At 48.7% G+C, this 22590-nt stretch overlaps 1 protein-coding gene across 1 annotated transcript in view; it reads left to right on the forward strand.

Moving 5' to 3' along the window:
* The window catches only part of Spx (Spliceosomal protein on the X), a 162163-nt gene that overhangs the window by 89252 nt on the left and 50321 nt on the right, over positions 1 to 22590 (forward strand). The window contains exon 6 of the mRNA XM_075686880.1: positions 21317 to 21478. Within this exon, the coding sequence (XP_075542995.1) occupies positions 21317 to 21478 (162 nt within the window). The remainder of the gene's footprint in view (positions 1 to 21316; positions 21479 to 22590) is intronic.

Genomic DNA, 22590 nt, shown 5'->3' on the forward strand with positions numbered 1-22590 from the left:
GGATCAATCGTCGAATGTTCCAGACTAATCGCTGGGACCTGCGCGCCTTCCACAAAGTTCTTCATTATTCGCGTCGCGCACACTGCAATCAGATTACACAAGTTTCGTAACAGACAGGGGATGCAACCATCGATAACATTCCAGAAACTTTCCACACATGCAAGTGTGTCCTGCGCTGTGTGATAACATTTGTTAGGCGGTGAAACATGTCGCCCGATAAAGACAAGTACACGTGTCAATACCCCCCTCTTAAAAAGCATCGACCTGATGCTGCAAACAAATGAAAGTAATAAAGAAAAGCACTGGTAGCAAAGAAAACAAAAATAAGGAAGTTCGTCAGCGTGCATAAAAGGGCTTCAGACGCACTACGTGGACCACTTCAGATCGTGCCCGGCGCCGCTGTGACTGCGAAATGCCGTCTGGCACGACCTCATAGTCCAGTTCGCCAACACGTCGGATGATCTTGTAAGGTCCGAAATAATGTCGCAATAGTTTCTCACTGAGTCCTCGTCGGCGTATAGGGGTCCAAACCCAAACACGGTCACTGGGCTGGTACTTGATGAAGCGTCGTCGGAGGTTGTAATGTTGACAGTCGGTACGCTGCTGGTTCTTGATCCATAGGTGGGCGAGCTGTTGCGCTTCTTCAGCGCGCTGGAGATAAGTAGCGACGTCAAGATTCTCCTCCTCAGTGACGTGAGGCAGCATGGCGTCGAGCATCGTCGTCGGGTTCCTGCCATAAACCAGCTTAAACGGCGTGATCTGTGTCGTTTCTTGCACCGCCATGTTGTAAGCGAAGGTTACATGCGCCAGGATGGCATCCCAAGTCTTGTGTTCGACGTCGACGTACATTGCTAGCATGTCAGCGAGAGTTTTATTCAGGCGCTTCGTAAGGCCATTCGTCTGTGGGTGGTAGGCAGTTGTCCTCCTGTGCCTTGTCTGACTGTACTGAAGAATGGCTTGGGTGAGCTCCGCTGTAAAGGCCGTTCCTCTGTCGGTGATGAGGACTTCTGGGGCGCTATGTCGCAGCAGAATGCTTTTGACGAAAAATTTCGCCACTTCGGCTGCGCTGCCTTTCGACACAGCTTTAGTTTCAGCGAAGCGGGTGAGGTAGTCCGTCGCCACGATGATCCACTTATTTCCGGACGTTGACGTCGGAAACGGTCCCAACAAGGCCATCCCGATCTGCTGAAAAGGTCGGCAAGGAGGCTTGATCGGCTGTAGTGATCCGGCTGGCCTTGTGCGTAGTGTCTTGCGTCGCTGACAGTCTCGGCATGTCTTGACGTAACAGGCAACGTCGGCGGTTAGGCACGGCTAGTAATACCTTTCTTGTATCCTCGATAGTGTTCTGGAGAAGCCGAGGTGCCCGGCGGTCGGATCGTCATGTAGGGCGCGCAGTACTTCTGGACGCAGCGCCGACGAAAAAACAAGAAGGTAGTTTGCGCGGACTGGTGAGAAGTTCTTCTTGACGAGTAGATTATTTTTTTTGAAGCGTGAAAGAAGGTAATCCGCGCTTAAATGCTCTGGGGACGTCGGTGTGCCCTTCCAAATATTCGACGAGGCCTTTTAGCTTCGGGTCTGCCCGTTGCTGTTCAGCGAAGTCTTCCGCGCTTATCATTCTAAGGAAGGCGTCGTCAGTCTCGTCATCTTGTGGTGGCAGGTCAATGGGGGCACGTGATAGGCGATCGGCATCGGAGTGTTTTCGTCCGGACTTGTAGGTTACAGTGATGTCGTATTCTTGTAGTCTGAGGCTCCACCGCACCAATCGTCCTGAGGGATCCTTTATATTCGCTAGCCAACACAACGCGTGATGGTCGCTGACGACTTTGAATGGCCTGCCATAAAGATAAGGGCGAAATTTATTTTAAACCGAGGCCTAGGCTACTGGCGTCAGTACGGATTTCTGTATCGGCGTACTCGTCGAAGTGCGCAAGTACCGGCGGCGACTGCATGCGTCGTTTGAGTTCTTCAGATGCGTCGGCCTGCGGCGTTTCCCACTTGAACTCAACATCACATTTAGTTAGACGTGTCAATGGCTCAGCGATGCGTGAAAAGTCCTTGACAAAGCGCCTGTAGTAGGCACACATGCCAAGGAATCTACGCAGTGCCTTCTTGTTGATGGGTTGCGGGAACTGTGCGATGGCAGCTGTCTTTTGCGGGTCTGGACGGACACCAGATTTGCTGATTACGTGGCCTAGGAACAGAAGCTCATCGTAAGCGAAGCGGCATTTTTCCGGTTTCAGAGTAAGCCCTGATGACTTGATGGCCTCTAATACTGTCGCAAGCCGCCTGAGGTGATCGTCGAAATTTCCGGCGAAGACGACGACATCATCCAAGTAAACGAGACAGGTCTGCCACTTCAATCCTGCTAAAGCCGTGTCCATCATGCGCTGGAACATTGCAGGCGCCGAGCACAGTCCGAATGGCATAACCTTGAACTCGTAGAGGCCGTCTGAGGTGATGAAGGCCGTCTTTCCTCGATCTCTTTCGTCGACTTCTATTTGCCAATAGCCAGACTTGAGGTCCATCGACGAGAAGTGTTTAGTGTTGCAGAGCCGATCCAATGCGTCGTCTATTCGTGGGAGGGGGTATACGCCCTTCTTCGTGATCTTGTTCAGACGACGATAATCGACGCAGAAACAGAGGGTTCCGTCTTTTTTCTTCACCAAGACTACAGGAAATGCCCACGGGCTTTTGGACGGCTGGATGATGTCGTCACGCAGAATTTCTTCGACTTGGTGCCTTATAGCCTCACGTTCTCATGTCGAAACTGTATAAGGGCTCTGGCGGAGTGGTCGAGCACACTCTTCGGTTATTATGCGATGGTTTGCGACTGGTGTTTGTCGAATCCTTGATGACGTCGAAAAGCACTCTTTGTATCGCTGAAGTAAGCTTCTCAGCTGTTGTTTGATCATGGGGAGACTTGGATTAATGTTGAAGTCTCGTTCGGGAACTACGGTCGTCGGGGTACATGCGGCAGAATCCAAGAGGACAAACGCATTGCTGGTTTCCAAAATTTCCTCGATGTATGCGATCGTCGTGCCCTTGTTGATGTGCTTGAACTCTTAGCTGAAGTTTTTCAGCAACACTTTCGTGTTGCCTCCGTGCAGTCGAGCGATTCCTCTAGCGACGCAAATTTCACAGTCGAGCAGTAGACGTGGGTCGCCTTCGATGGCGCCTTCTACGTCAGCGGGTATTTCTGTGCCGACCGAAATAACAATGCTCGAGCGAGGCGGGATGCTCACTTGATCTTCGAGCACACTCAAGGCATGGTGACTACGAGAGCTCTCCAGCGGTATCGCTTGATCTTCCGACAGCGTTATCGATTTTGACTTCAGGTCTTTGATTGCGCCGTGTTGGTTCAGGAAGTCCATGCCGAGAATGACGTATCGTGAAAATTGTTGGAGGATAACGAATGTGGCAGGGTAAGTCCGGTCATGAACGGTAGTTCTTGCCGTGCAGATTCCAGTCAGTGTAATGAGGTGTCCTCCAGCGGTTCCAATTTGAGGGCCTTCCCATGCAGTTTTAACTTTCTTCAACTGGGCGGCGATGTGTCCACTCATTACGGAGTAATCAACCCCTTTGTCCACTAAGGCGGTAACTGCGTGGCCGTCGAGAAGCACGTTGAGGTCGGTGGTTCTTTGTCTGGCGTTGCAGTTAGGTCTCGGCGTCGGGTCACGGCTGCGTCGTGTCGTCACGTCGTCTTTCGTCGTCGTATTCTTTGCTTCCAGGCTTCGTCGGGACGGCGGGGTGTCATTATGTCGTCAAGGTAGTTTCTTCGGTGTCTTCGTCGGTGGCGGAAGATCTTCGTCAGTTCGACGAACAGTAACCGCAGGTGCATCGGTTGCTGCTTATAGTTTTCCAGATATGGGCTCGCTGATCGGCCCCAGGCTGGGCCAGTGTATGGTCGGCGCTGCGGCGACAGGTAGTGGCCTGGTGATGGCGAACGCGACGATTGTCGAGAGCTCCACTGAGTAGCGGCGAGGTAGTCGGCGATATCGCGAGGGCGTTCACCTTGCTGCGGGCGCAGAGCGTTGATGGCGAAACCTCGCAGTCCTGTCTCCCGGTATGGGCATCGTCGGTAGACGTGACCCGCTTCTACGCAGTGGTAGCAGAGCGGGCGGTGGTCTGGAGCGCGCCAAACGTCTGTCTTCCTCGGGTAGCTGCGCTGGGCGACGGGTGGGCGTGCTGGCGGCAGTGGTGGTGGTTGACGGAATTGCGGCCTTACGGGGCCCTGGCGTGGTCGTGGAGGGGGACCTTGACGGCGGCGCAGGTCATCGCTTGTGGCTGAGGCTGCGGCGATTCAGGGGCTACTCCGAGGTTTTGTTTAAGCTGCTCACGTACAGCGTCGGCAATCGAAGCCATTTGAGGATGTGATGATGGGAACAGCTTCTGTAGCTCCTCCCGCACGACCGCTCGGATAGTCTCGCGTAGGTCGTCGGTGGCCAGTAACTGAACTCCGGCGTAGTTTGTCGAGTTCGTGCGGCGGTCGAATTGCCGGTTTCACATCTCGAGTGTCTTCTCGATGCTGGTGGCCTCGCGAAGAAACTCGTCGACGGTCTTCGGTGGACTTTGTACCATTCCGGCAAAAAGTTCCTCCTTCACACCATGCATGAGTAGGCGAACTTCCTTCTCCTCGGGCATTCAGGGTAGGCGTGGTGGAATAGACGGCCCATTTCCTCCGTGAAGATCGCGGTTGTCTCATTAGGTAACTGCACCCGGGTTTCTAATAGCGCTTGGGCTCGTTCTCGGCGCACGACGCTTGCGAATGTCTGCAGAAAGCCGCTTTGGAACAGTTCCCAGGTCGTTAAGGTGGCTTCTCGGTTCTCGAACCACGTCCTGGCCGCGTCTTCCAATGCGAAGAAGACATGTCGCAGTTTGTCGTCGCTGTTCCAGTTGTTAAATGTAGTGACTCTCTCATACGTCTCAAGCCAGCTTTCTGGGTCCTCGAACTTTGAACCGCGGAACGTCGGAGGCTCCCTGGGCTGCTGCAGCACGACGGGGGACGCTGGGGCTGCCATTGGGGTGGACTCGGTGGCGATCTCTCTGGTCTTCTCAGGCAAAAGTCCGTGCTCCGGGGGCAGTCCTTGCAGCCTGCGGCTACCTCACTGGTTCTTGGCGACGTTGGTGTTGTCTTCTGCGTGAGGGCTTTAGTCACGGCTTTGTGGGGGCATCCGGTACATGAACGCAAAGCAGCACCACCAGATGTCACATGGTCGTGACATCAAAGAACACAGTAGCAATACTGTGAAAGGGAAAACTAGCTTTTATTGTGCGAACCTGTACCCACAAAACAGGCTACACTTAAAGCACAACGAGAGCGGCGAACACAGTCGGCGATCGTCGAAAATCTGATCAACGGGTTAAGCGCGTCAGCTTTTATATATCAATCGTCGAATGTTCCAGACTAATCGCTGGGACCCGCGCGCCTTCCACACAGTTCTACATTATTCGCGTCGCGCACACATGCAATCAGATTACACAAGTTTCGGTAACAGACAGTGGATGGAACCATCGATAACATTCCAGGAACTTCCCACACATGCAAGCGCGTCCTGCGCTGTGCGATAACATTTGTTAGGCGGTGAAACGTGTCGCCCGATAAAGACAAGTACACGTGTCAATACGAGGTCTTCAGCGCGTCGAGTATCAGCGGCCCCGCCTCGGAAGGTGGCTGACGTCAGTTTTCCCGGCGTGGACTTTGTGATCTCCCTTGCGTCATCCTCGATGTGGTATCACGAGCAGGGAAATATCGCCGCGGCGAGGGTGAGCATGACTGCCGCTGCGATGTGCCCGGCCTACGCTGCTGTTCGAGGAATTCTGCAATGTCACAAGGTCTTTGACCGAACCTAGGTCGAGGTGAATCGATAGAAACCCTTCAGTCCGAGTCATCGGTAGGGGCACTCTCAATACACGTGACCAGCTTTGCCACAGTGGTAGCACAGGGGTCGTCGATTGGGTGCTCGCTAAACCTCTGATTTCCTTGTGGGTGTTCAGCGTTCGTCGAAGTATGGTAACGGAGTTGTTGGAGCAGCTTGCTCCGATTGCAACGTGACTGGCGACACAACATAAGTAGGTGCAGAAGCTTTGGCAGGGCTCAGTAATGTTTCTGCATAAGTCTCCGCTGGGACTCGCTTGGCAGAGGTGGGGCTTCACTGGTGGAAAGGGATGCCTGCAGTGCCTGCTGTACTTCGTTGCGTACGACGCTGGCGAGGGAGCTGACTGGAGGTGGCGACGTACCGTGGTGCTTCTGTAGGTCGTCACAAACCACTGAGCGAATCAGCTCGCAAAGCAAGGCAACGTCGCACCCGAAGCCTACCGGCGTATCTGGAGTGCAAGCGGCATTTACTTGTCTGTCGTACATGTTCGACCATTGCTGAAGCGTCTTCTCTGTGCGGTGGCTTCAGTGAGGAACTCCGCAGCAGTCTTGGGCGTATTCCGAACAAGACCGTGAAAGAGCTGTTCCTTATTGCCTCTCATCAGATGATGCACCTTCTTTTCCGACATGCTCGGATCAGCATGCTGAAAAAGACGTGTCATGTCCTCCACGTACATCATGACACTCTCGTTGGGCTTTTTAATGCGTGACTGAAGGGCTCGCTCCGCTTTTTCTTGGCGATCCGGGCTGGAGTAAGTCTCCAGTAGCTTGCGCCTGAACTCAGGCCAGGATGACAGGGCACTTTCGCGGTTCATAAACCACGTGCGAGCACCATCCTGGAGGCTGAAGTAGACGTTCCTGAGTTTGGTGTTGTCTCACTCGTTAACGCAGCCAAGCGCTCGAACTCCGCCAGCTAGTGTTCCACGTCTTCAAATGTGTCGCCATGAAAAGCCATTGGCACTTGGGGGTTCAGCAGCATTAGGTAAGTCGGTGTCACCCTTTCCATAGAAGTCGCAGTGTTCGCAGTCATCACTTTTTCCTGGAGGTTGCCAAATTCTATGGTGAGGCCTCGGATTCGCCGGCTTGTGCGGGGAACTGGAGCCAACTCCAATTGTGGGGCGAAGTTTTGCTGCCCAGTGGGGTCTCCTCCATAAGTTAAACGTACCCAGCAAACTCCACCAAATTGTCGCGTATACCCAGTTGTAGTATACATGCTGAATGAAGATCCAGGCGTTTGCACTTTATGAAACGTAAGCGGCGATGCACGATCCGAGACGAACTTCATTCTCCTCTTCCTCAGTTCCCTTGCTGTGCCACCGCATGTGGCAGTATTAAGACCCTGTGCAAGGAATAAGTTGTTGATTCATTGCTGCATGCACTTCCGCTTACGTTCAACCAAGTAGGCCTGTATTTCTGCCAGTCTTGTGCTGTCGTTGTACGCCGATGCAATAACTGCAAAGGCTAGAGTTTGCATGTGGAGGTTCCAAAGCACACGGAACATCATCATTATCATCATCATCATCATCCGAGTAGAGTTGCTGTTTGACGGTGGGAAGAACTTGCTCAATTATTTCGCCATCATTGAGTTTGGCACACGACAACACCATGCTGTTGACGTCTACGTCTTCAGATGTAACGGCAGCAGAAATCGGCACACAGTAGCCTAGCAGGTCATCAGTGATGTCCGCACTTGAGTACGTTGTGGTAGGCGGTAGGTTCGGGCTCTTCAGTTGTGGAGTCATTCGGACTGCGACTCAAGACTCATTCCAAGTCGGACTTCAAGGGCACTGTTGGTGCCATTTGATTCGGCCTGTCCATAAGTTCACGAGAAAGACTTCTTGGAGCCAGCAGAGCGCTGTCTGGAACACAAGCTAAACAAACAAGCACAGAATAGTGGAACGCCGTCCGAAAGGCAAACTCAACAAACAGAATGGCAAGAGCAGGCTGCTGCAGGGTTGCCGAAATAGGATGTGATTATCGCAGTGTTTATGTTACATATAATTCAGGCAAAGCCTCCAAATTGGCATTTGCAGTTAAATCTCCTAGGCATAGTGCTGCGACCAAGGCAAGTCCTCAGGAATTGCCATCTACCATGTAATCTCCAAGGCCATACTTGATGTCTTGTCGAGGTTGCCAGAGGAGACAATGGCAGCAGAGTCAGCGTACGCTGCATCCACAGGCGGAGTCTGGATATTCGAATGTAGAGCTGGTGGCTGTCCGAAATATCTGTATTAACACGTTAAGTCTATGGCGCTATTGACGGTACCAGTAAGCTGTCCGAATTACCAAGCATGTCTATATTATCGATGTCTGATTTATTGATCGGCAACTGTATTTCATGCAAAACTAAGCTAGTTTCATCAATAAAGTGCTTTTATACATGCTATGTGCTTTTAGAACGTTGAATTCTTTAGCAGGCTTATATTGAATTATGCCCTATATCGAACTGATAGGCTTTTTTTGTGTGTGTGCATGTGTGTGTGTGTGTGAGTTCGATATAACTGCATTCGACTGTACCGGAAGGAAAAACAGACTGCATGTCAGCATTATTATGTGACACAGGTGGGCAAGTACTGATAGTAGCAAGTATTTTTCTTTTTCGTGAGATTAAGATATTGTGCGCATGGTATGAGCACATTGCTCTATATTTCCTGCCTGCCGACTCTTCTGTGTTTAGATATATGTCATGTTATTTTTTTCTCTCTCTCTCATTAGCCCACATTCTTTTGGTTGTGTCTACACTTTATTTGCTTGTTATTGGTAATGTTGATTCTTATTTTCTATATTCATGTAATGTTGCCCCTCTGACATGGGCCCTGTATTGGGCCTGCTGTATTGTGTAGACCCACTGCAGTCGCTGATGTATGCAGTATAGGATGGGCTCAACAATTGGCCTTTTCCCAGTTGTGATGGCCAATTGTGTCGCTGGGTTTTTCGTGGCCCAGGGCCGAGGAGTTCTCGGTTTTCTTTCTCTTTACACAACACAGTTATGAAGTACACATTTCATGAGAAAAATCCTCTTACATCTTAGAAGAGCTCCCAAAACAAAGCAACAGCCATTTTGGACAAGACATATATTTAAAATGCAAGTATAGCGGCAGTAGCCATACCTCTAATGCAAACATCATTTGAATGCAAAGTGACAAGCACTTCAAGAGCGCTTCACTTATTGCAGCAATGACCGATAATGTAGGCATTTTGTCAACAGCTGCCCATGCATGTCTAACAACTTTTGCAAAATATCAACATTATCACACCAGATTTGGGAGAATATCAGTAGGAAGTAGCACAAAATGGTAATGACACCCTAGCAGCAGTGGAGCGTTTAGCATGTGGCATAGTGGCACCAGGAGGTTTTTCACAAAACACAATAACTTCAGTATTTTATTTGGAGAGCATGCTACTACACTGAGACATAATACGTCATTAAGACAAATTTATTCAACCTTGTTTTTGAAAGCTGCAGGTCAGTGTAGAGCTGGTACTTTGAAAAATATATAGATAATTTTTGTTGATGTTCAACACTACTCAAATCCACACTGAGGCATTCACACAGTAAATAAATACCATATTTACTCAAATCTAAGTCAATACCATTAAAAAAAATGTCCAAAAGTAGGCAGTCAGTTTGGACTTGATGATGTGGTTTGGCTGCAACTGCCAGATCCTCAACGCCACCTTGCAGCCACAGAATTACAGCGGGCAAATTGGTGGCTAGCATGTGCCATTTTGTTTTCTCAAAATGCTTCATTCGAAACCATTGTCTGCAAGCATTGCACTGGAACCTCGTGCTCGTGACGAGCTTGTGATCGAGGCAGAAGGAGTGCCCACCAAGCGATCCCTCTACACTGCAGCCTTTAAGCAAAAGGTTGTTTTGCAAGCAGAGAAAATGTCGAGCCGTTGAACCCAGTGCAAGTTCTGCATAGATGGGCTGATGAGGGATACTACAGAAATGAGCTCTTCAACTGTTCTGCAATGTGGACGTCGTTCACCGGATCACAGAAAGATCAACACCATGGAGTAGAAAAAGATGTCACGAACTTCATCAGTACACGAAGAGAAGTGCACATGCCTGTAACAACGGAGACAATGCAGGCAAAGGATGTCGCGAACATTCGAGGTGTCGCACGAACCCAGTTCAAGGCCAGCAATGGCTGGCTCATGCAATTTGTGAAACGGTTCAGGGTCAGCCTGCAACAATGGATTTCAATATGTCAAAAGTTTCCTAATGGCTTTGAAGAGGAGCTCATAGCATTTCCAGAGATAATCAACAAACCACTGGCGAAGGCCTACCGAATGGGTCAAATTGAAAGCACTAATCAGACGATAGTCTTACTTCAATATGCCTGTGGCTTTCACAGTTAACAAAAAGGGCGCCAAAGAATTTAAAGTCAGAAGTGCAGACTATGAAAAGCATTGAAGGAAGGTAAGGTTGTGTTGCACTGCCGATGGGTGGAAGCTGCCGCCATGTGTGTGTTTAAGTGTATCTGTGTTGGATGTCTTAAACTTAGTTTTAAACCTAGATACTAAAAAGGATTGCTGTTCTGATAACATTCACAATACATTTCTTGTGTGGTAGGCTCTCTGGTCCAGCAAGTTTCTTACAGCAATATTTAATAAATCCTTGCAAACAAGTACCATTCCATCAGCCTGAAAAGTTGTGGAAGTTATACCTTTGCACAAGTCTGGGAGTAAACAAGACCTATCCAACTACAGACCGATTTCCTTATCCTCTAGTTGCAGTAAACTTTTAGAACACATCGTCTACAAACATATTATTGAGTTTCTTGAGGCCAACAATATTTTAACAGTCTTACAGCATGAATTTTGCAGTGGCCTCAGCACCATTACGCAAACATCCAAATTTGCTCATGACATCTGCCACGCACTTGACCTAGACCTTCAAATCAATGGCATATTCGTAGACTTTTCCAAAGCCTTTCATACAGTGGTACATTCCAAGCTTTTGCATAAACTAAATAGTATGAGAAGAGGTTTATTGGTGGCTCCTAATGCAAAGGCGCAGCGACCGGGAACAGCAAGACAGCCCGAAGCACTTTCCAAAAAGACGCCAGCAATCAACAGCGCGAGCCGAGCCGAGCCGCGCGTTGGTGATACGGCTGTGCCGCGAGACACGTCTTCTTCTTCACAATGTCCCCCTGGACAAAAAGAGCCATCCTGGCGCTTTAAGAATCGAGAGGCAGAGGGTCGTGGTAGGGCTTGAGACGCAAGACGTGGACAATGTCACGTCCACGCCGGTGCAAGTCTTCAGGTGGTGACAATGGCTCAATCAGAAAATTCACCGGGGATGTTTGCTCCAAGACTCGGTAAGGCCCTTCGAATTTGGAGACGAGTTTCGAAGAAAGCCCCGGCATTCGGAAAGGGACAGACAACCACACAAGAACGCCTGGAGCGTAGGTGGTGTTTGGAAGCGTGTCGATATGGTTTTCTTTCTGGCGCTGCTGTTCTGCCGTAAAGGAGCGCGCTAGCTGGCGGCATTCTTTGGCTTGTCAGGCGACGTCGAACAGGTAGACACTCGGAGGCGCCAGGACAGTATGGAAGGAGCGTGTTGATGGTTTGCGTAGGCTTGCGGCCATACAAGAGGAAGAAAGGTGGAAATCCCGTAGTGGGCCTGGATCGCGGTGTTGTACGCGAATGTGATGAATGGGAGGATGCGGTCCCAGTTACCATGATCAGATGTCACGTACATCGAGAGCATATCACCAAGTGTGCGGTGAAATCGCTCTGTGAGCCCGTTAGTCTGGGGATGGTACGCCATGCTTGTCCGATGAATAATATGGCATTCTGAAAGCAAACTTTCGACGACTTCGGAGAGGAAGGCACGACCTCAATCGCTGAGGACTTCTCGAGGTGCACCGTGTCGAAGCACGAAGTGATTTAGGACAAAAGAGGCTGCATCCCATGCTGTAGCACTTGGTAAAGCAGCTGTTTCGGCGTAGCGTGTCAAATAGTGAACAGCAACTATCATCCGATTGCCATCTGGCATCGTAGGAAGCGGGCCGTATAGGTCGATGCCGACGCGATCGAAGGGTGTGGCAGGGCCTGGGAGTGGCTGCAAGGCACCAGACGGGCGTAAAGGCGGCGATTTGCGTCATTGACAGTCAAGACAGCAACGAATAAACATTTGTACAAAATTGTACATGCCGCACCAGTAGTAGCGGTGGCGAATTCGTTCGTACGTCTTGAAAACTCCGGCGTGGCCACACTGCGGATCATTGTGGAAAGAGGCACATATTTGTGACCTTAAGCTGCGGGGAATCACCAGAAGCCACCGACGGCCTTCAGGAGCGTAATTGCATCGGTGGAGCAGCTGGTCACGAATGGCGAAATGAACTGCTTGGCGTCGGAGTGTTCGGGATGCAGGGATGGTCGATGATCCAGATAGATAGTCGAAAAAAGAGGCGATCCACGGGTCACGACATTGTGCGGTGGCAAAGGAGTCCATGTCGAGAGATGACATGGAGGGTGCGGAAGTTGTTCCGCAGGCCGAGTCTGGAGGTAAAGGTGAACGAGACAGGGCGTCTGAGTGTGCGCGTCCACTGCGGTATACGACGCGAATATCATACTCCTGGATGCGTAGTGCCCAACGGGCTAGGCGGCCAGTGGAATCTTTCAAGTTGGCGAGCCAACAAAGCGCGTGGTGATGTGTGACCAAGTTAAATGGGCGCCCGTACAGGTATGGTCGGTATTTGCCAAGTGCCCATACTCATGCCAAGCACTCTTTTTCGGTCATGCTGTAATTGGTCTCAGGCTTCGTCAGCGTGCGACTCGCATAGGCAACTATGTATTCGACGTAGCCGGGCTTTCATTGGGCGAAGACGGCGCCAAGACCGACCTCGCTGGCATCTGTGTGTACCTCAGTTGCAGCTGACGGGTCGAAATGGCGAAGAATAGGTGGGGAGGTGAGAAGACGACGCAGTGTAGCAAAGGCGGACTCACATGCAGGGGACCAGGAGGAGAGGGTGGCGTCACCGCGTAAAAGCTGAGTCAATGGTGCCATGATCAATGCGACATTCCGAACAAAAAGCGCCGGAAATATGAGCATAGGCCCACAAAGCTTCGAAGTTTTGCAGGATCGGGTAGAACGCCGTGCTTGGACACAATGTGGCCTAGAATGGTGAGCTCTCGCGCGGCGAAGCGGCACTTCTTGAGGTTGAGTTGGAGGCCAGCGTTCGTTAGACAGGTCAAAACATGTCTGAGGTGGAGCAGGTGAGTAGGAAAATCAGGCAAGAAAACCACGACATCGTCGAGGTAACACAGACATATAGACCACTTGAGGCCATGCAGAGTATTGTTCATGAGCCGTTCAAAGGTGGCAGGGGCATTACAAAGCCCGAAAGGCATCACATTAAATTCATATAAGCCGTCAGGCATAATGAATGCGGTTTTCTGGCAATCGGCCGCAGCCGTCGGGACCTGCCAGTACCCTGAACACAAATCAAGGGACGAGAATTCTGCTCCCTGAAGACTGTCGAGGGCGTCGTCGATGCGCGGCAAAGGATAGACGTCTTTGCGCGTTACCTTAGTTAACCGACGGTAGTCGACGCAAAAGTGAATAGACCTGTCCTTCTTGCAAACGAAAACAACAGGAGATGCCCAGGGACTGTGCGAAGGTTGAATAACGCAGCATATCTTCGACTTGGGTGGTAATGACACGGCGCTCTTCGGCAGAGACGCAATACGGTCGTTGACGTAATGGCTTATGTGAACCAGTGTCAGTGTAGTGCTGCACTTCTGTGCAGGCCAGGTGAGGTTGTGAGATGTCAAATGAACTTCTAAACTGGTGCAGGAGATCAAGAAGGTCGGCGCGTTCGGCAGGTGTGAGGGTATCGGCAATGGCACTCGAGAACGCATCCCTGGACGCCTCCTCAAGCGTGGAAATCGAAGGGGGTTGGCCAGAGTCGACATCAATAGAGTCTCCATGGATGTCAACCAAAGACGACGAGTCGAGGAGTTCCACGAAGCCAAGGCATTCACCAACGAGCAACGTAATAGGCGCACAGAGGGGTTGTAAAAGTATATATTGCTGCAGCTGCCGGCCATGTCAAGCGTTGCAAAGGGTATAGGGAGAGATTTACGGCTCATGAAGACGTCGGACAGTGTGAAGAGGACCATTGCATCAGTGATGGCATCGCAAGAGACGTGTACGAGGGCGAAAGAGCCAGGTGGAATATCTGTGTCCTCGCGCACGGTAAGTTTAGAAGGGCGGACACAATCGTCGTCCAAGGGTGCATCACAAGGGGAAATTCAACTTCGGTGCGTGCGCAGTCGATCACTGCTTTGTGACGGCAAAAGAAGTCCCATCCGAGGATGACGTCATGCGAGCCGGTGGGAAGAACAATACACTCGACGATGTAAACAATGCCGTGAATAAGCACACGTACAGTACACGCTGCGTGTGGAGTGATGTGCTGCACGCTTGCCGTACGAAGCGACAGTCCAGAAAGCAGCGTGGTCACCTTGCGCAGCGAACGGCACAGTTTGGTGACTATCACAGAAACGGCTGCGCCGGTATCGACAAAAGTGAATGCAGGAACACCTTCTACACAAATTTCGACCACGTTGGCAGGACTGGTGCGAGGACTTGGAGAGTTCGAATAGGGCGCAGTCTTTGCCTCTTGAACTGCGACGTTCAGTTTTCCTGGTCAGGTGGTGTGGGTCGCCAACGCATTGGGGAGAGCGAGCGATGGTGAGAGGATGGCGAGTGACGCGAAGGAAATTCTGGGAGGTCAGCACGAGCATACGGTTGGAGGGAAGGAGCGATGTATTGGCGAAAGGGCTGGCTGCCGTACTGGAAGGGCCGAGAGGCGTCGCCGAACGCTTGGGGGCGACGGCGGCAATATCGGGTGACGTGTCTGGGAGTGCAGCAAGAATAACAGATCAGACGATTGTCAGGCATCCTCCAAGAATTAACTCTCGGTGCGGTCCAAGATGCAGCATGGGCTTCTGGTGGCACCGGTGGCGCCGGCGGAGGCCTGCGTAGTGCCTGCGCATACGTAAGAGGCGGGGCCACAGGCAGCACTGCCAGCACAAAGTTGAGATTCGTGGCTGCAGGCGGTTGATGGTGTGCAGAAGGGACAACTTGAGCGATCTCTTCGGAAATCAGAGTTCGGAGCATGTTTGGAAGATGAGAGGTGGGCTCCTGGGTGAAGGGGACTAAAGAAAGTTGGCGAGCAACTTCCTCACGCACGAAGTCCTTGACCCGCTGAAAGAATGAAGATGGGTCGTACATGCTGTCAAGGCTCGCCAACGAGTCGTCGCTTCCCAGAGCATGCCAAGTCGAAGCACGTTGCTTCCTTAACTCATCGTAACTTTGGCATAGGCTGACGACTTCGGACACAGTGCGCGGATTCCTGGCTAGGAGCATCTGGAATGCGCCTTCATTGATGCCTTTCAGTATATAGTGAATTCGCTCAGCTTTGGGCATTGCCGCGTTGACTCGTTAACAAAAGTCCACGATGTCTTCAGTGTAGCTCGTGAACATTTCTGCCATCTGCTGTGCTCGGGCACGCAAGCATTCAGCGCGCAGCTTGCGAACAGCGGGTCGGCCGAACACTTTCGTAAAGGTTGTCTTGAAAACTGACCATGTGGATACGTCACTTTCGTGGTTGTGAAACCAGAGTTGGACAACACCAGCCAGATAAAAAATGACGTGAGTTAACTTCGCTGGATCATCCCACTTGTTGTGCGCGCTCACCTGTTCATATGACGCAAACCAGTCTTCGTCGTCTGCACCGCTGAAGATCTTGGGGTCCCATTGTCGTTGAATGCCGGTGCAGGTGACGGATTGTGGCGTCAGTGCCATTTGGGATGAGCTGTTGGTCATGGCAGGTGGTAGTGTTCCTGATCGCAGCTCCAGGGTTTCAAGCGACGGGGTTTGAGTCCCAGCACCTCCACCAATTGAGAAGAGGTTTATTGGCTGCTCCTACTGCAAAGGCACAGCGACCCGGGAACGGCGAGACGGCCCAAAGCACTGTCCAAAAAGACGCCAGCAATCAACAGCCCGCGCCGAGCCACATGTTGGCGATGCGGCTATGCTGCGAGACGCATTTTCTTCACAAGTATTTTAAATAATCCTAGCCTGGTTGCCTGGATCTCTAGTTCTTTTGTCAGATAGGTTGCAATACATTTGTTTTCATTCTGAAAAATCGCCTATGGTGGCCGTTACCTCTGGTGTTCCGCAGGATTCAGTTTTACGCCCGCTTCTATTCCTCCTGTATATAAATGACCTACCCAAGAATGTGCTACGAACTAAAATCCGTCTTTACGCTGATGACTGCATTATCTATGACACAATTACCACTCATGAAGATCACGCCATTCTGAATAAGGCATTTTCAAACTTTTGTACCTGGTGTAATCAGTGGCAGATGAACATCAATTTTTGCAAAACTGTCTTTTTGTCCTCCTTGACACATACTATGCAATTGCGTGTTCCCGATTGCTTCTGTGGTATTCCTCTAGAAAGCGTTTCTCAATATAAGTACCTTCGCATTCTATTCACACACGATTTATCCTGGTCCAAACATATTGAAGCAACCTGTTATAAAGCTCTGCACGTCTAGCTTACGTAAAGCGTTCTCTGCACTCAGCCCCTAAAGAAACAAAATTGGTCACTTATAAAACCCTAGTGCAGCCCATCTTGGATCACGGGTGTGCCATTTGGAATCCATACCTGAAATCTGTTATGAAGCTCTAGCACGTCTAGGTTACCTAAAGCATTTTCTGCGCTCAGCCCCTAAAGAAACAAAATTGCTCACTTAGAAAACCCTAGTGCAGCCCATTTTAGATTACGGGCGTGCCATTTGGAATCCATACCTGAAATCCGACATAAAAAAACTCAAATCTGTCCAAAAGATAGCTATCCTATTTATATGCCAGCATTACGACAAGGACTTCTCCCCCTCTTCTAACCTTCCCTCCTTGAACCTCTCTTCGCTGGTAGAGCGGCATAATATAGAAAGTCTTAAACTGTTTTACACCACTGTTAACTCTGAACGTTCCTCATCCTTGGAATGCATTAAGTTTGCTAAGGCATCTAACACACGGAATTTTCACCCTCTAAATATAGCACCCCTGTACACCCACACTGACAAATTCAAATTTAGTTTTTTTTCACCAATCCATTGAATTGTGGACCCAACTTCCCCCCTGACATTTGATAATTTTGTTAAGGCAATTACTGGTTGATGCCCGTGATTCCTAAAACCATGCATGATTCACTGTTTGTATGCATATATGTATGTACTGAGACCATATTTTTTTTAACATATTCCTTGTAATAGTGCTTTGCTTTTTACCTTTGATTTGTGTACCCCCTTTTGCTGTGTGTGTGGCACTTTTGATTTTGTACCCCACTCCTGCGATAACCCTCTTAGGGTTGCAGTGTGTATAAATAAATAAATAAACAAATAAAATTTTTAAAAATACATTATTTTTAAGTGCAGCACTCTTTCAGCCCGAGAAGTGTTCCCGAGAGCGTTGTTGTGCATGTTCATGAGAACGGATGGATGAGTAGCGCAACGGCGGAGGACTGGGTCAAGACTGTTTGGCAACGTTGTGCAGGGGCCCTGTCGTGTAAGGAGTTGCTCATGGTTCTCAATACCGACCACAGTCACTTGACCATTGTAGTGAAGACTGTGCTTTCACGATGGGATATGGACATTCTGATTATACTTGGAGGCATGACAAGCCAACTGCAACCACTCGACGTCGCTATTAACAAGTCATTCTAGGACAAGCTTCGGAAACATCATGGCAATTGGCTGACATTGCATGCTCACTCTGACCAGACTTATGAAGCCTGCTTCACTGAGCCAGTTGGCAAACTGAATCGCAGTGGCAGTGGACGAAATTCCAGCCAAAATGATTGTAGAAGCGTTCCGAAAGTGGTATTTCTAACACGCTGCTGGAAGAAGCAAGCAACAAGCACAGCAGTGTTGCACACAACCATGAGTAAACGTCGAACATGCCTACAAGTGTGCTTGCATAATAAAATGCACGTTCTTTTTTTCAATCAAGTGTCTTTTCTTTTTGTTCAGCTTGCATTGGAGTAAAGCTTTTTTTTTATGGCCTTGTGAAATTCGAGGCGCAGCCCAGAATTGATAATTATGCTACAACTGACAGTGCAGCAGAAATGTCGACTATGGCAACAAACTGGTAAGGGAAATTCAGAGCACTTGGTGTTGCACATGCAGTACTCACCAATAAGAAAATGTTAACATTTAACCAAAATGACCTTTCTTTCGTTTCATGTAAAAAAAAATGATCAAAACCAAAAGAAATCATGTACACTGAATGCGCATAGCCACAAACATGCTCCTTTCTTGCACACTGTTGCTTTATCAAAATGATGCACATATTCCCATGAGAAAAAGTTGAACCGAACGCAGATACACAAATGCAATGATGGTTCTTTCAGTACAGTTTGACAGAAGCTTGGCAGATTCCTGGGTCATTCCGCACATATTGATCGATTTTATGGGCAACGCAGCACAAACAAAAGCTGCTTACAAGCGGTAACTGTCAGCCTTATTTTTTGCCCTCTTGGTATTGTAGCTTCGTTGTATTCGCATGATCAACCACTGCCATTTTCGATAGATGAGCTCATTCTGCAATGCAGACTACTCTGGGAGCTCATTAAGTTTCATAACACTGCTCTAAGCATTTCAACCCATTTAACGGCTGCGATGTGTTTTATCATGTGCTGTTCTGTATCGCAAGCTTTTGAGAGGGTGAATTGTTGTCCATCAATTTCACTCCTGCATTGTTAGCAAAGTTCCTCGGCGTGCAAGTGTCACTCACCCTTCAAGAGAAGTGGAAAAGCAGTGGAGAGCAAACCGTATTGTGCACCCACTGTTACATTATCTTGCCATCACAAGCGGAGAGGCATAACTGAGTGCATCCATAGTTCTGGCGCTACCCTACAATTGAGTAAGAAAACCAGGGTGTCTACCAACCGGGAAAACCGGGAATTCTCAGGGATTTTGAGTAGTCTGGAAAAAGTCAGGGAAAACTCAGGGAATTTGGGCCTCTATCAGGGAAAATTAGCGGCAATGTTATTGAAAGGGTCGAAAGTCGCGGTAATGCTGGATCGAGTAACAGACAGGAATCGTAATGAATCGTCTTTGATGCCCTTTCGTCGGCAGGAGGAGTTGCCTGTGTACAGTCAACGAGCGACTTTCCGCATTCCTGATAATTTGGACGGCTTCGCGGCCCAGCCACGTACCCCAAAGAGTAAACGTATAAAAACGTGTGAAATTTCGGACGCAAGAATGCTTCGCCGTCCGAATTTCCGGACGTTTTGCCGTGACCGCAGGTTCGAAGCGGCAATAATCAAAGGCACCACCACTGCCGTTTTGATTACTTCGCCACCTCGAATCGGCACTCTCGCACGCAGATCCGCTGGCAGCCGTTGCCACCACTGCGGCAACTCTAGGCCTAGCTGCTTCGACGTTCGCTATGAAGCTTCTTGCCGTTGGGTGCCGAGTTTTTTATTGAAAGAATTAGCTGCTGTCAGCAATGGCACGGACTCCGCCTTTGTGGTCCTCGCGATTGGCTTAGAAACTTGGAAAACACGGTGCGTTGCATAATGCTGGTTCCTGAAAGTCAGCTTTGCCTCCCTACAGAAATGTTACTTGGTGAAGCTTACGCAGAAGTATTGCAGTGAAGCATAACAAGCATGGGAAGGGGCCACGGAACACAGTATGTATTCCTTAATTATACACGCAGGCACCCGGTATTTCCTGTCACAGTACGAGCGCCGATATGCCTAATATGTGTACCGACAGGCCTTCAGAGCGTTTTCGAACGTGCCTGTGGCGGTTTGAGCCCCTGAGGGCAGTAAATGACATGCGTTTATTTTTTTCCAACTGGCCGATTTCTCGGACGTTTCCGCGGCCCCTAGGGAGTTCGAAAAATCGGTCGTGGACTGTGCAGCTGACCAAGATGCTTCAAATGGTCCTTGGGGCGAACGAGTGGCGGATGGCAGAAGGTGGACAAGAGAAATGACCTACGCATTGAGGAATAAACGGGAATGGAAGCTTGCTGCCGCCGTTTTGAAGGAGCTTGAGCTCAAAAAATAAAGTTTTGGCTGATGCCGAGATGCAAGTGTCCCTCATCTAAACCAAAATAAACTCTTTAAAGCAGTGAAACACGACACTCGGGCGTCGTGTGCGGGCTGAGAGTATGTCAGGACAGTTGAGGTTTACAAGCTGTTGAGAGAGAATCTCAATTGTGACAGAGTTCGGGCCTCATCCCACTGAGGTTGCTATCAGTTGATAGGAATCGCTCATATTCGAAAATATTTGCTTCTATATGCATCTCCTTTTTATTCGTATTGGATAATGTCCAACCACATTTGCAATTTTTTTTTAAGACACTTTATTTGCTGTGCATTTACTAACCCATGTCTTCTATTCTCCTTTTGAATAACATAAACACTGCTCCTTAGTATTCAAATTGGGTTAAGTCACGTTTTTATTGTTTTCATGTGCTTACTAGAGAGTGATAGCATCAGGCGATATGGTTTCAGTCCATCTTGACATAAAACATAGTTCTGCATCACTCCAGGAAATTTGCAATGGCACTCAGGGAAAACCTGGAAAACTCAGGGAAATTGGAAATGTCAACTTGGTAGACACCCTGGAAAACAACTTTTGTAGTGTTGCATCCGCATGTGAAGTTAATGAAGAATATAAGAAAAACATTTTTATCGCCTTAAGTGGGCTCCAAACATTTCTTTCTTAGCTTCAACTGATAATCTTGAAAGTAGCTTCTCATTCATTGCATTCCCTTTCTTTCTCACCAAATTTCTGCTGCAACGAAGCATGCAGGTAATGAACATTATGTGCATTTTAATGTGACTACATTTGACATTAACCTGGTATGTATTCTGCATTGTAGGTAAAACTAAGTCGCCAAATAAGACTCTAATGTCGCACTGAACTGTAGCAGGCAGTGTTGCTTCTATCTCTCTGAGTGATAAAGAGATAGCTTTTCTGAAAGACTGAGCTTCAGCGATAAAAAAGTAGAAATAGAGCAAAATAATGTGGTAATCAATATTAAGAATTTTTTTTATCTTGCTAAGAGCATAGCGCATGCGTCGGCGGTTGATGTTCGAGAGTTGATTCATTTTTTCGAATATATGTCAGTTGCTAATCCAGCATCTCGGTGTCTGTTTTTTGCGTCATGTTTGCATATCAGTTTTTTTCGCTGGTTTTCTCAAGTTTCAATATGAACCAACTGGCCCAGCAAGCAGCACTTCTACTAGCAGGCGGTTGTGTTGGTACAAACACCCCAGCTCTTCCCAGACGTATGCCAGTGCCTCCTTTGTTCATAAAATTGCAGTGAGTCTACAAATAAAAAAAGTTTCTGTCAACACCGGCATAACACTTTGTGTATGTGTCTGCATGTGTGCAGAGCGTCTGCTGGCGGCACAGAACCCGCTGGCCCACTCGGACCGACCCCATCAGCTGTTTGCCGATGCACCCCCTGTTGGTGGGCTTCCCCCGCCACCACCTGTGGCTGGTCTGGCACCTCCTCCCGTTGCCTTGGGTGCAATGCCACCTGGACCTCCGCCCGGTGAGTTTCTCTTTTGACAGACCTGTGTAGTCATTGCGTCTACTTTTTATAAGGCGTGCAATTCATTTGCAAGTCAGATTTGCAAATATAATTTTTTTTTTTTGAGGTGAAGTCAAAGCGAATAGTAATTGGTGTCCAATAATTTTGAAACGAGTAGTTGATATAGTTGTGGGATTTGTATAAACCTTTGACACAAGTGCTAGATGATGACAAATCTAAAGAAAGTTGGTTCTTGCAAAAAAGGTAATGGGTTCATCTCTGGAGTCAATGTATGTTCAAAGAGGCATTATTCAGATATTTTCATGTGAAAATGCAAGTGCAACATTTCTTACAACTATAGCAGCCCAGAAAATTTCTTTGCAGGCTCTTTCCCACTGTTGTTCTTCAGTCTAAGTAAAATTTTCTAGTGGATAGGCCACAGGAGCATCTTGCAGTTGTCAGACGTGCATTGTTGCGATGCTGTGAAGCGCGACTTTGCCTGCACAGCACTGGCAGTTTGTGCTGTGTTGTGCAAATTCAGCTTGATGCTTTCCGTTATACACAAACTTGACCCATTCTCTTCTGTAGGTGCACAGGGGAAAAAAGAATGTTTTTAATTTAACAGCGACATTGGGGTGCAGGTCATGTATTAACTTGAGGTGTGTATTCACAGCAGCACGAATTTTGCCTGGATGGCAGCGTGCCCAAAAATACAATATGAATGATTTTTGCATCCACAAATGGAGAACGGTTTTACAGAGATTCGAGCATGGTACGTAGTTATTTCTGCCAGTTGTAAGCGCGGATGTTTTTGTTCTTTCTTGGGTGTTGCGATTGAGGTGTTGCCTGTAGGCGGAAAAAGGCATGTAACAATTCATTTCAAATACTTTGAAAACTTTGAATACTAAAATAGCATAATATTCGTACAAGTCTATACTAAAGGCACCATTCTAACCTGATTTAATGATTTTGTTTAGAAACATGCAATACACAAGCTAAATAAGCATTTTGCGTACATTATAAGAGAGACCATGGACAGTGTTAGTTTGCCTTCATTGTCCTCAATGGAAGCAGTTAAGCTACGAAATTCAAGTTACAAAAGGAAAGCATTTTCTATGATTATTTTGTTAACT

The sequence above is a fragment of the Dermacentor variabilis genome, chromosome 3 (assembly GCF_050947875.1).
Source record: "Dermacentor variabilis isolate Ectoservices chromosome 3, ASM5094787v1, whole genome shotgun sequence".
Taxonomy (NCBI): Eukaryota; Metazoa; Arthropoda; class Arachnida; order Ixodida; family Ixodidae; genus Dermacentor; species Dermacentor variabilis.